This window comes from Staurois parvus, unplaced genomic scaffold, assembly GCF_062004578.1.
Source record: "Staurois parvus isolate SC_StPar_1 unplaced genomic scaffold, SC_StPar_1.0 ptg000165l, whole genome shotgun sequence".
NCBI classification, from domain to species: domain Eukaryota; kingdom Metazoa; phylum Chordata; class Amphibia; order Anura; family Ranidae; genus Staurois; species Staurois parvus.
Window position 1 is genome coordinate 5,435,712 of NW_028317961.1, and position 14,097 is coordinate 5,449,808.

Here is a 14,097-nt window from a genome sequence, read left to right on the forward strand (position 1 = left end):
CTTGATTAAGGCAGATGATTCATGTAGCATTTACTTCCTGGAATTCATCTGCCCTTCGCTCAGGCCTGCGTGCAGGAGGGTGTGCTTAGTTGAGAAAACTCCTCCTCCCCTCCTGAAGATTCCTGGGATGTATGACATCATTTTGCCTAGGCCAGCAAACCAGGAAGTAAATTAAGAATTGTTAAAAATAAAAGACTACGCTCTTTGTGGCACAGTAAAATATTACTATTACATACATATTATTAAATATATTTATTTTTTAAATTGAAAGTAAAAAAAAAAATTGAAAGTAAAAATTACTTAGAACCCCAAACATTATATATTTTTAGCAGAGACCCTAGAGAATAAAATGGCGATCATTTACATTTTTTATGTCACATGGTATTTGAGCAACGGTTTTTCAAATGCAATGTTTTTGGAAAAATCCACTTTAATAAATTAAAAAAAACACAATATATAACCCAATTTGTTTTGTAAAATATGAAATATGATGTTACACGGAGTAAATAGATACCTAACAAGTCACGCTTTAAAATTGCGTACTCTTGTGGAATGATGACAAACTGTGATACTTAAAAATCTCTATCGGCGATGCTTTAAAAGTTTTTACAAGTTAAGTTTTTTAGAATTACAGAGGAAGTTTAGCACTAGAATTACTGCTCTTGCTCTATTGAATGCAGCAATACCTCACATATGTGTTACAAACAATGTTTACATGCGCGTGCGCGACTTATGTATGTGTACGCTTCAGCGCACGAACACGGAGGGATGGGGGCACTTTAATTTTTTTTATTTGATTTTTTTTTTCATCGTCCATTTACATTTTTTGGATCATTCCTATTACAAGGAATGTAAACATCCCTTGTAATAGAAATAAGGGATGGTATGTCCTCTTTATGGAAAAAGCTGAGGTCTATAGGACTCCCAAATCTTTCCTCTACCTATAAAAGCAATAGATAAAAAAAAATGTTTTCTTCCTTCCTAGTCCAGATGTGATGTCATGATGTCACTCTGGTCCTCCAAGATCATAGAGGTGATCAGAGACAATCTCGTCTCTGATCATCTCTATGGTCAGCCACCTGGCATCAAGTGTGATGAAACGTGTAGGGTAGAGCTTGCTGTGACATCGTCACGCAACCGGAAGTTTTGTGGGAAGCCATTTTGATGTTACCGGGCGATGTTTATTCACAAGCGCTTTTACTTCTTTTTATTATGATTGTTCTACTTCTATAATAAAAGTTTGAATGATACACACTATGTAGAGCTTTTTGCTTTTATCTTTGATATGTTAACACCGAGATGGATACATAATTGAGAAATTTCTCCTAAGTGTCTTCTGTGAAAATTATGGTTCCTTTTGCTTTCTGAGGACTCCATGATAGATGATGGTCATGATGACCGGCAAATAATGTGCATGTTGGCCTTTCTTTAATCAGAAGTTCATACATTTCTGGTAAACCTTCAGCCTACGTCAGCACCTCTGAGATTCTACACTTCCAGGGGAGAGTGAGGTTCTTTCCTCTGACCCCTACATCACTACAGGACTCATCAGCAATGTTTGGGTCATGGGTAAGAAGCAGGAGGCAGGGAACACAGGCATCTGACGCATCTTAGGCCTCATGCACACTTGAGTTAAAAGATAATGCTTTTACAGGTGTTTGAACTTTTTTTTTTCTCTGCCTCTAAACTCTTCTCCATGTTGGGCAGCATAGTGGCTAAGTGGTTAGCATGTCCACCTAGTAGCACTAGGGTTGCTGGTTCAAATCCAAACCACTGAATGGCCTTTACACGTTCTCCCTGTGCCTGCATGGCTTTCTGGCTTTCTTCCAAAAAGACATGTTGATAGGCTATATGAAAGTTCTAAACCCTTAAGGCTATTAATTAGTGTATAATGAAAATGTTAATGTGACTATGTGAACACAAATAAATGAACACTACAACCCAAAACATTTCAAAATGTCAATACATTTGTCCTTTACAAAATATCAACAATCCAATCATGCACCCAGCACATGTGTCCAATATGATAAACAGTAATTATTCACCACCAATGTGCGGTAAAATGGAAGGCTTACCATATCCAATCCCAATCCACGCTTTTCATATATTCAAAGCAAATGAAGGAAGCAGGCGTCACCAGGATCTCCAGATCTAGTTCCAATTCAGGCATACCATGTAGACCAGGCAATGTTAAAAAGAAGACCAATCTCTCCAGGATCTCCTTCTCAAACTCATAACTTGCATGACAATACACACATAAAAAGAGAAACAGTTCCTCCCATAGCGTAGTAAGTTTTAATAAAAAATATGCAAGGCAAGACAAAAATCAACTCACATGAACAAGTGCCACTGCAGGCACTGGATACTCGCAAAATGTAAAAGAACCGCAACACCGCCACTCCGTCTGACAGGACCAGCGTGCGTTCCATGAGGGGACTTCAGACCACCAGAAGTGGCATTCAATGGGGACCAGAAGTGATGACAACTGCCAGGCCTCAATGCATTTTGCGGAATCGTGTCATCAGGAAGCTTCCGGTGGTCTGGAGTCTGCACGTGGAACTGCCTGCATACTCTCAGCACTGGGCATTGTCAGGATACCCAGGAGGAACCCAGGATAGGGTCTGACAATCGGTCCAAGGATTTAATCCCGATACCTAATGGCAGTAAGGGTGCCATTGTCTAGCCCAGGGGTGGGCAAACTTTTTGACTTGAGGGCCGCAATGGGTTCATATATTGGACCCGGGGGCCGGACCAAGAGTAGATGAATGATGTGTATGTGTCATCCATAGTAAGTATAGTAATATTCCCCCATAGTAAGCATAGTAATTAATCCGCCATATAGTAATTCATCCCCCATATAGTAATTCATCCCCCATAGTAATTCATCCCCCATATAGTAATTCATCCCCCATAGTAATTCATCCCCCATATAGTAATTCATCCCCCATAGTAATTCATCCCCCCATAGTAATTCATCCCCCATATAGTAATTTATCCCCCCTATAGTAATTCATCCCCCATAGTAATTCATCCCCCATATAGTAATTCATCCCCCATATAGTAATTCATCCCCCATAGTAATTCATCCCCCATATAGTAATTCATCCCCCATAGTAATTCATCCCCCATATAGTAATTCATCCCCCATATAGTAATTCATCCCCCATAGTAATTCATCCCCCATATAGTAATTCATCCCCCATATAGTAATTCATCCCCCATAGTAATTCATCCCCCATATAGTAATTCATCCCCCATAGTAATTCATCCCCCATATAGTAATTCATTCCCCATATAGTAATTCATCCCCCATAGTAATTCATCCCCCATATAGTATTTCATCCCCCATAGTAATTCATCCCCCATATAGTAATTCATCCCCCATATAGTAATTCATCCCCCATAGTAATTCATCCCCCATATAGTAATTCATCCCCCATAGTAATTCATCCCCCATAGTAATTAATCCCCCATATAGTAATTCATCCCCCATAGTAATTCATCCCCCATATAGTAATTCATCCCCCATATAGTAATTCATCCCCCATAGTAATTCATCCCCCATATAGTAATTCATCCCCCATATAGTAATTCATCCCCCCTATAGTAATTCATCCCCCATATTAAGTCCCCAAGTCCCCCCTGTGTCAATTCACTTACCTTTGCTCCGCGCGTTCCTCTCGCCGTTCCGGTGTAGCATGAAAATCTGTCTCCTATGAGGATCTGTCTCCCTCGATGTATCTGCGCATGTGCCAGTTTCAGGCATTAGCAGCCGATCGGCGATCTCCGGCACATGCGCAGATACGTCGAGGGGGACAGATCCTCATAGGAGACGGATTTTCATGCTACACCGGTCTTCAGGGCGGACTGTGAGAGGAGCCTAGCGGGAGCCTAGCTCCGCGGGCCGGATTAAAAGGTCCACCGGGCCGTATACGGCCCGCGGGCCATAGTTTGCCCATTGCTGGTCTAGCCTGTAAAGGTCTGTGCGTCCCTCCATGGATATGCTTCCGCAGACCATCACTCACCCACCACTAAAACGGTTTTGCTGAACCGTGTTACAGGCAGCAGAATGTTCTCCATGGCCTCTCCAGACCCTTTTATGTCTGTCACATGTGTTCAGGGTGAACCTGCTCTCATCTGTGAAAAGCACAAGGTGCCAGTGGTGGACCTGCCAATTCTGGTGTTCAATGGCAAATGCCAATCAAGCTCTGTGGTGCTGGGCAGTAAGCACAGGGCCCACTAGAGGACGTCTTTGCCCTCAGACCACCCTCATAAAGTCTGTTTCTGATTGGTTAGAGACATTCACACCAGTGGCCTCCTGGAGGTCATTTTGTAGGGTTCTGGCAGTGCTCATCCTGTTCCTCCTTGCACAAAGGAGCAAATACCGGTCCTGCTGATGGGTTAAGAACCTTCTACGACTCTGCCCAGCTCTCCTAAAGTAACTGCCTGTCTCCTGGAATCTCCTCCACGCACTGGGAGACACAGCAAACCTTATGGCAATGGCACGTAGAGTAGGGAAAAAAGTCAATGGCATCCACCTGTAAAACCATTCCTGTTTTGGGAGTCGTCTCACTGTTGCTCATCTAGTGCACCTGTTGTAAATTTAATTAACACCAAAGCAGCTGAAACTGATTACCACCCCCTTCTGCTACTTAACTGACCAGATCAATATCCCAGGAGTTTAATTGACTTGATGCTATACTCTGACTAAAAAGTGTTCCTTTAATTCTTTTGAGCAGTGTATTTATTTAATTTTTTTTTTGCACACGTTTACACTTTTTGCACATGATTTTGTAGGTATGGATGGCGCCACCTTTTGTATTTATTATGCTGACAGGTTAATTGGCTCCTGTCTAAATTGTCCCTAGTATGTGTATGAATGTGAGTAAAGGGCCTTAGATTGTATGCTCCTTGAGGATTAGAGAGTAATGTGAATGTACAATAAACTGTATATGTAAAAGTGCTGTGTAAATTGATGGTGCTATATTAGTACCTGTAATAAATGTCAACCTATGTATCCATGCACACTATAAGAGTTTAAAGGCAGAATAAAAACAGCACTTTGGCAGAAAAAAAGCCTGACATACCTAAATGCATCTAGACTAGTGTTAAACAGGTAAACCCAACATTTCATATTCCTGATATGTGCCTGTAGTACCATGTACCTGTATGAAAAAAGGTATCCGGTTCTCTTTGTATTGCTTTCTTTGTGTGAAATCCCTGGTGTTCCTGCCAGTCCCTCTGCTTTCCTATTAAAACTGACCATACTAAGTAGGAAAGCACAGTGTGGTCAGTTCTCTAGGTGTGCTGGGAACTCAGCCTGCTGTCCTCCAATGATCAGACTTGTTCTGACCCCCCTCCGCCCCCCACAAAGCAATTCACGGGGAAGATCGGTGTAATCCTCTCTCTCCAGTCCCATTTCTTATGTAGCTGAGAACAGGAGGAATGTGATCACTTATAAAAAAAGGGGAAAAGTCTTTATAATTTTTTTTTTATATATACAGTAACTATACTCAAATGGTTTGCCTTTTATTTCTATTTTAAACTGAAAGGGTTGTTTTACAAGGTCAGTGTTTACACACACTATCGCTAGACTCTTAGCGCTTGAGTGCCGATTCACATATATGCAGATAGGATGAAGTTTGAACTGCATCCAATCCACATGAAATAACATTGCTTCCTATGATGCCTGTTCACATATGTCCGGTGCATTGGCGATGCAGATTCAGTGCAAATTGAAAAAGACCCATATATACGATTTCTGAGCAGTGTGGTCCATTTCTGGACCAGATTACAGGCTATTGATTTGTATGGGAGCCGTTTATAAACCTGACATATGTGAACAGGGATAAAATCATGACATAATCCTGTCCTAAACCTGAAGTAAACCTGACATGAACCGTTGCACAACTACTGTGTCAATTAGCTGTGAAAGCTGAGCTTCAATCCACACCGCACATGCCTGCATCGGCTCCAAGTTTTTTCTTTTTCGTTTTACTGGCCAGAATAAATTAATATATTAGTTAATGAAATGAATAAACACCCAAGCACTTGACGTGCCTAAGTGCATTTGCTTAGAGAAAAGTGTTTAAAAGAGCCCCAGTGTGAATGAAGCCTTAAACTGTCAAATACCTGAGGCACCTAAGACCCGGGAGCTGCAGAGCAAGATTGGGGGACAGGTAAGAGACATGGGCAGTCAGAGAGGTGAGCAGGTGACTTCTTTTCTTCCAGGGACCTCAATTTCCATTTTATTCTAAACACCCAACAGGGTCTTTTTAAGTACAAATGCTGAGTGTTTGCCAGATTACTAATAACCTGGATAGTCAAGCACTCCTGACTACTGAGTAAAGTGCATGATTTCACAATGCTATGACATTTACAGTTTGTATTTATTACAGCTTTTCACTGATTTGCTAAGGGAAGTACAACAGAATAGTGAAACAATTAACCTTTATTATCCAAGATTGTACTTTATCTTGAGTCCATAGAAAATAGGGTAATCTTTTTAACATAACTAACCACAGACTGTATGCAGATCAAAGTATTTAGTCTTTGACCTTGTATGTATTTTTCTGGAATCTTCCTAGTATTTTACTATGCATCTGTTACTTGCATAGATAAGACTGTCTCCTCTACAGGAGGAAACAAATAGAACTATATACAGAGGCGTAACTAAAATCCACAGGACCCTGCTTACTGAACCAGCAGACGTACAAGTGCTCACTGGAGTCTGGAACTGCTGGGCAACAGCAATTATTACACATTTACAAAATGGAATCAACTCTTGCCTTGAACATGGAGGAACCAGCCAAAAAGAAGCGTGTGAATAAATATAAAATAATCTCTGGGGTAAGTGCCAAGTTCTTTGTAATATATTATTTTAATTACAGCCTTTTGTTCAGGTGTGTAATGCCAACACTCTTTCTCATGATATAAATCACGTTCTTATGAAACGATACGAGGTAATGTAAAGTGTGCCATCTCTTTTAAACTTAAAATTTAAATGTGTTATTTATGATAATATTTTTTATGAGTGTTAGGATTGTAAATTCTAGTTTTCAAATGGGGGAGAGATTTCATGAGTACAATTACCTGAATTTCCATTTGAAACAGGTCTTTAGTTGAAAAGCAATAAAAAAAAGCATGTCCCAATGACTAACTAATCTATGCAGAGTATAGGAAATAAAACCATAACATTTCAAGGGAGCAAGACATTTTTATCCGATGAATATGTGTGCCCTGAAATGTTTTGCTTTCCCACTGTATACTCTGTAGGCATTTATAAATCATCACTTTAAGCTTTATGTATTCTTGCTCTCTTGCCTGGTTGTTGTCGGATTGTAGTATATGCAGCAGTGGTTTATGCTCTTGAACAATAAACCTGTCAGCACTATAAAAGTAATAAAGAGGCTGCAACAATGGAGGCCCCTAGCAGTTGCAGAGTATGACATTACAAGTGCATTCAGGGTTTCCCTAAGTGTATAGAAGTTGTCAGTTTAAAAAAGAAAACTCTAAACGTGTCAGAGGCTGGTCCACCTGTTTCCACATTTCCTTTGGACCAGTAAGGCCTTCACACTTCCTATTGACCAGTGAGGCCAACCATCTTAGTGAAGGACCAAGAGGAGCATGTAGGAGGTCAGATGAAGTGTTTGGCAATGGTTGAAGATACATACTCCTAGGACAGAGGTTCTGTAGAACAAATGACTTTTGTAGCAATGGACATTTTGGAGCATATAGTGAGTAGCACAACAAAATAGTTCCTTCAAATCATAACGCTTTTTTATGTATAAAGATATTAAAACCATTATATATAGCGCCACATCCAATGTTTTCAAAATTAAGTTCACAGATCTCTTTTCATTTCAAAATTAAATTTCTTTTGAAAACATTGGATGTGGTGCTATACATGGTTGTAACTAGAGATGAGCGAATCGAACTTGGCGAAGTGGAATTCGTTTCGAATATTAGGAAAAATTCGATTTGCGTCGAATCCGAAAATTAGCAGACTTCGGATGCGCGAATCGAAATTTTTCCTAAAATGGCGGCGACATGTGTGGCGACGGAGCGGGGATCTCTGGGAAGGCGCGCAGACAAGGCGCGCTGACCCATAATGCATTCATTCATGACATGTGATCGCATTAGCCAATCAGCAGCCAGCCAGCCAGCACTGTGTAATGGTGGAGCTATAAATTGCGGCCATCTTACAATTCTCCATTTGCCTCCGGTCATTCAAGAGAGACAGACCTCTCTGTATTAGGGACAGAGTTAGGGCCACAGATACTTTAGGGACACAGAATCGTTACTTAGGGACACAGAATTGTTACTCAGGGACACAGAACTGTTACTCAGGGACACAGAACTGTTACTCAGGGACACAGAACTGTTACTCAGGGACAGACACAGAATTGTTACTCAGGGACACAGAACTGTTACTCAGGGACACAGAACTGTTACTCAGGGACAGACACAGAATTGTTACTGAGGGACACAGAATTGTTACTGAGGGACACAGAATTGTTACTGAGGGACACAGAATTGTTACTCAGGGACAGACACAGAATTGTTACTGAGGGACACAGAACTGTTACTCAGGGACACAGAACTGTTACTCAGGGACACAGAACTGTTACTCAGGGACACAGAATCGTTACTCAGGGACACAGAATTGTTACTCAGGGACAGACACAGAATTGTTACTCAGGGACACAGAACTGTTACTCAGGGACACAGAACTGTTACTCAGGGACACAGAACTGTTACTCAGGGACAGACACAGAATTGTTACTGAGGGACACAGAATTGTTACTGAGGGACACAGAATTGTTACTCAGGGACAGACACAGAATTGTTACTGAGGGACACAGAACTGTTACTCAGGGACACAGAACTGTTACTCAGGGACACAGAACTGTTACTCAGGGACAGACACAGAATTGTTACTGAGGGACACAGAATTGTTTCTGAGGGACACAGAATTGTTACTGAGGGACACAGAATTGTTACTGAGGAACACAGAATTGTTACTCAGGGACACAGAACTGTTACTCAGGGACACAGAACTGTTACACTCTGCCATGTGCCACTTTCAGGTCTCCTCACACTGCTGGTGGGTTCCATTTTGTCATAGGGTGCTGGCAGATTACGGGCCTCCCATTGCTGCTGCCAGGCCCCTAATCTGCCATGGGCCCCCGTACCGCCTCCTCATGCTGCTGCCAGGTCCAGAGTGTCTCATGGGTCCCTGTACGGCCTCCCATTGCTGCTGTCTCCATCGCCACACTCTGCCATGTGCCACTTTCAGGTCTCCTCACACTGCTGGTGGGTTCCATTTTGTCATAGGGTGCTGGCAGATTACGGGCCTCCCATTGCTGCTGCCAGGCCCGTAATCTGTCATGGGCCCCTGTACCGCCTCCTCATGCTGCTGCCAGGTCCAGAGTGTGTCATGGGTCCCTGTACGGCCTCCCATTGCTGCTGTCTCCATCGCCACACTCTGCCATGTGCCACTTTCAGGTCTCCTCACACTGCTGGTGGGTTCCATTTTGTCATAGGGTGCTGCAGATTACGGGCCTCCCATTGCTGCTGCCAGGCCCGTAATCTGCCATGGGCCCCTGTACGGCCTCCTCATGCTGCTGCCAGGTCCAGAGTGTGTCATGGGTCCCTGTACGGCCTCCCATTGCTGCTGCCAGGCCCGTAATCTGCCATGGGCCCCCGTACCGACTCCTCATGCTGCTGCCAGGCCCGTAATCTGTCATGGGCCCCTGTACCGCCTCCTCATGCTGCTGCCAGGTCCAGAGTGTGTCATGGGTCCCTGTACGGCCTCCCATTGCTGCTGCCAGGCCTGTAATCTGCCATGGGCCCCCGTACCGACTCCTCATGCTGCTGCCAGGCCCGTAATCTGTCATGGGCCCCTGTACCGCCTCCTCATGCTGCTGCCAGGTCCAGAGTGTGTCATGGGTCCCTGTACGGCCTCCCATTGCTGCTGTCTCCATCGCCACACTCTGCCATGTGCCACTTTCAGGTCTCCTCACACTGCTGGTGGGTTCCATTTTGTCATAGGGTGCTGTATGGCCTCCCATTGCTGCTGCCTCCACCGCCACACTGTGGCTCCACACTCTGGTTTTGGCCCCGTGACTGCCCAAATGAGTGAAGTGTGCGGTGATTCTAAGATCGACGGCACTCATCTGCATGTCATACTGACTGACAGTATTATTTCTCTTCCCCAGCAGACTCCAAGGGCATTTAAATTAAAGGTACAGTGTTCTGCACTAATATAAAGGCTCTCTGAAGCCTAGAAACACCCTTTTATAAGTTAAATTTGCAGCGAATATATTCGACTCAAATCGAATTTTTTCCACGAATTCGCCGAATCAGTCGAATCAAATTTTTGAATAATTCGCTCATCTCTAGTTGTAACATTATGTATAATAAACTTTAAGATTCTATGGAACTATGCACTTGTTGTGCCACTCGCTATATGCCCCCCAAAATAGTCCATTGTTACAAAAAATGTCTTTGTTCTAAATGGTAAACATAGGAATAATTAGGTGGATCAAGCCATGACATCAATCAATCGGAGCTAGATCTACTGAATCATTCACAAGACAGGAGTCTTGAGCCCAATGGATGTCAGTGAACCTATTTACAACCATCATGTTCCAACTCCATAGTGCAATATGTCAAAGCTGTTCACCTGCCATCACATCATATCACATCACAAGGAAGGATGCACTTGTAGGCAGTGGATGTGTAATAAGGTAGGCTGTGCCAGTATATTATACAAATGAGGCACCTTCTCTTCTCCTGAGATCCTTATTCATGTTAATTGAATAGGTGAAGGTGGGTGGGCAAAGCTTCCACTTTGGCTATGACCCATTGCACCTTAATTCATCTTTGAGCACAACTTTTTTTTACAAATGCTAATACCGAAATGTGTTACAGTCTTTTTTTACTATGCAGCAAATAGTGTATACAAAGGGAATTGTCACAGCTCTGGAGTATCAAAGTCTGTAAATTCAACACATACCGCAGCAACAAATAGGTACATCCATGTATAACAGGGATCTCCAAACTGTATATATAAAGGGGCAGTTTACTGTTCTTCAGACTTTAGGGGGGCCGGGCTGTGGACATCGGGAATAGAAAATGGCCCAGTATCAACCAGTATCAATGGGAGCAAACAATGCCCCATTTTTGGTGCTAATGAGATGAACTGTGCCCCATCATTGTGTCATTGGGGAATTGTGCCTGATCATTGGTGTCATTGGGAGGAATTATGCCTCATCATTGGTGTTATTGGGCCCAATTGTTGGTGTCATTGGGTGGAACTGTGCCCCATCATTGTTGTCATTGGGAGGAATTGTGCCCCTTCATTGGTGTCATTGGGAGGAATTGTGCCCCATCATTGGCGTCATGGGGAGGAATTGCGCCCCATCACTGGGGTCATTGGGAGGAATTGTGCCCCTTCATTGGTGTCAGTTGGGGGGGATTATGCCCCATTATTGGTGTCAGTGGATGAAATAGTGCTCCAAGGGCCAGATAAAAGCAAGCAAAGGGCCGCATCTGGCCACCAGGCCACAGTTTTGAGACCACTGATGTATGAGAATAATCAGAAAAATCAAACAAGAAGAAAAAACTGATATTAAACAAAAAAAAACAAAAGAAAAAAAAAGTAAGCAATCAGACATAAGAATATAGCACACTTGTATGTTATTAGACTGAGTGGTTCCACCCAGGCACCCAGCACCATAAAAAGTTATGAAAGGAAACAAAAGAAAGGCACAATGTTAGTAGTTGTCCCAAAAATCATAATAACACTCTTACAGCCCAAACAGGGGTGGTAGCAAGAACAGTGGGGAGGGTTTGACTTAAAACTGAGGGAAACTAAGGTATGGGGTCAGAGACCAAATGTAGAAGAAAGTCACTGGTGTCTTGTGTGTCCAGCCAGGGTCCCCTGAGTCTAGTAAACTTCCCTGGACACCCTCTCAACTCATAAGTTAGCTTATAAAGTGGGAGGTTCTGATTAAACGTTTCCACAATCCAATGTGAAAGGGGTCAGAAAGTATCCATTATAATGCAATGGTCTTCCTGGTGTAATAGAGCAAATTCGTAAAAATCTTTTAGCTTTAGCAGTCAGTTCAATATCATCAAATACCCAGAGAAGACACCACTTAGACTACAGACATTGTGGAGATCAAAATGAACTGAAACAAATGCAGTAATCTCGGACCAAAACGGTCTGACCTTAGAGCACAACCAAACCATATGCATAAAGTCCTGTTGTTCTGACTCACATTTATGGGATGTGGGGGTGGCGTGTTTGCACATAAGAAATAAACGCTTAGGTGTATAATACAATCTGTGTAAGTATCTCAATTGTATGAGCTTGTCCCTAGCAGAGATTACTGTATCGAGATATGAGGCTACACCTCCTTCCAATCATCTGGAGAGAGGTCCGGGATATCAACCAGCCACCTTTCTTCTACTTTAGTTAGCTGAGCGGAATTGTAAGCACCTGAAGTGCCACCCCAGCGGGATATATCTCTCTCTCTCAATTGTATAAACTTTTTAAATACGCTCCCTTGATTTAATTGATGAAGATAGATTAAACTGTAATGTCTTACAGTCTTAGTTGTTTGTGGTGTGTACACAGTGCAAATACCCAGTTATGATGTGAAATGACATGATTCGTTGGTAGTGACATTTATGGGTTTAGAAAAACTAGATTGGAAGCTCTAACGAGCAGGTCCCTCTATTTCCTCTTGTACCAAATTGTATTGTAACTGTAATGTCTACCTTCATTTTGGAAAGTGCTGCACAAGCTGTTGGCGCTATATAAATCCTGTACAATAATAATAATAATAATAATTGTGCTGCTACGGGAAGAGGGTTATTTGAAGCAAAACTGATCAATTTGGCTCTGTGACTTCTGTACACAGCCTCCAATGGTACCCTGGTGTGCAATTTATCTTGTATCTCCTTATATGTTGTAGTTTAATTTAGATAACAGATATATTTCAATGCAGTACCTCTGGCACTGCTATATTACTTAATATTTTTGAGGGATATTCCAAAGTTTCACAAATAAAAGTATTTAGTATTTAAAGTTTAGTACAGTGTATTTTGATATCTGGGGCTCCATGATAGAGATTTCTCTTGTGGTAGCCATGCACATGTAGATTTCTCTCAGTTACCTCCACTGGCTGAACAAGAGAAATCAGTTGTTTCCCCCATCCACACTAAACACCATGGACAGAGGAATCTGCCCTGCTGGGTAGAGTAGTCACTGTTTGGCCGAAGGTTTTCCATACAGCTCAGTCGCTGTTTAAATTTTTATGATTATTATTATTATACAGGATTTATATAGCGCCAACAGTTTGCTCAGTGCTTTACAATATAATGGAAGACAGTACAGCAACAATACAGTTCAATACAAGAGGGATAGGAGGGCCCTGCTCCTTGGAGCTTACAATCTAAGAGGGAGGGGCTGGTGGTACAAAAGTTAATAACTGTGGGGGATGGACTGGTAGGTGGAATGGAAGATTCCATTATTAGCTGAAGGCAGGATAGGCTTCCCTGAAGAGATAGGTTTTCAGAGATCACCTAACAGTGAGCAGAGTAGGCGATAGTTGGATAGATTGGGCTAGAGAGTTACAAAGGATGGGGGAAGCTCTGGAGAAGTCCTGGCGATGAGCATGGGAGGAGGAGACAGGGGGCTAGAGAGCAGTTGATCGTGCAAGGCGCAGAGAGTACGGTTTGGGTGATATTTGGAGACAAGATTGATGCTGTAGTTTGGGGCAGAGTTATAAATGGCTTTATATGTTATTATTGATGTTTTGAATTTTATTAATTGGGCAATGGGAAGCCAGTGGAGGGATTGGCAGAGAGGGGTGGCAGATACAGAATGGTTAGTAAGGTGGATGAGTCTGGCGGCAGCATTCATGACAGACTGAAGAGGGGATAGCCTGTGATGAGGTAGGCCAATGAGGAGGGAGTTACAATAGTCAAGGTGAGAGATAACCAGGGAGTGAACTTCTGTATACAGAACTTTGTGTCATGACCTTAAAAAAAAAAGTAGGGCATGTTGTGTTTATCAGGCGATAT

The 14,097-nt window shown here is 42.6% G+C and overlaps 1 protein-coding gene across 1 annotated transcript in view; it reads left to right on the forward strand.

Annotated features, from left to right (window-relative positions):
* Positions 1 to 6,629: 6,629 nt before the first annotated feature.
* The window catches only part of ENPP3 (ectonucleotide pyrophosphatase/phosphodiesterase 3), a 169,687-nt gene continuing 162,219 nt past the window's right edge, over positions 6,630 to 14,097 (forward strand). The window contains exon 1 of the mRNA XM_089676174.1: positions 6,630 to 6,849. Coding sequence (XP_089532300.1) covers positions 6,772 to 6,849 — 78 coding nt within the window. The 5' untranslated portion in view covers positions 6,630 to 6,771. The remainder of the gene's footprint in view (positions 6,850 to 14,097) is intronic.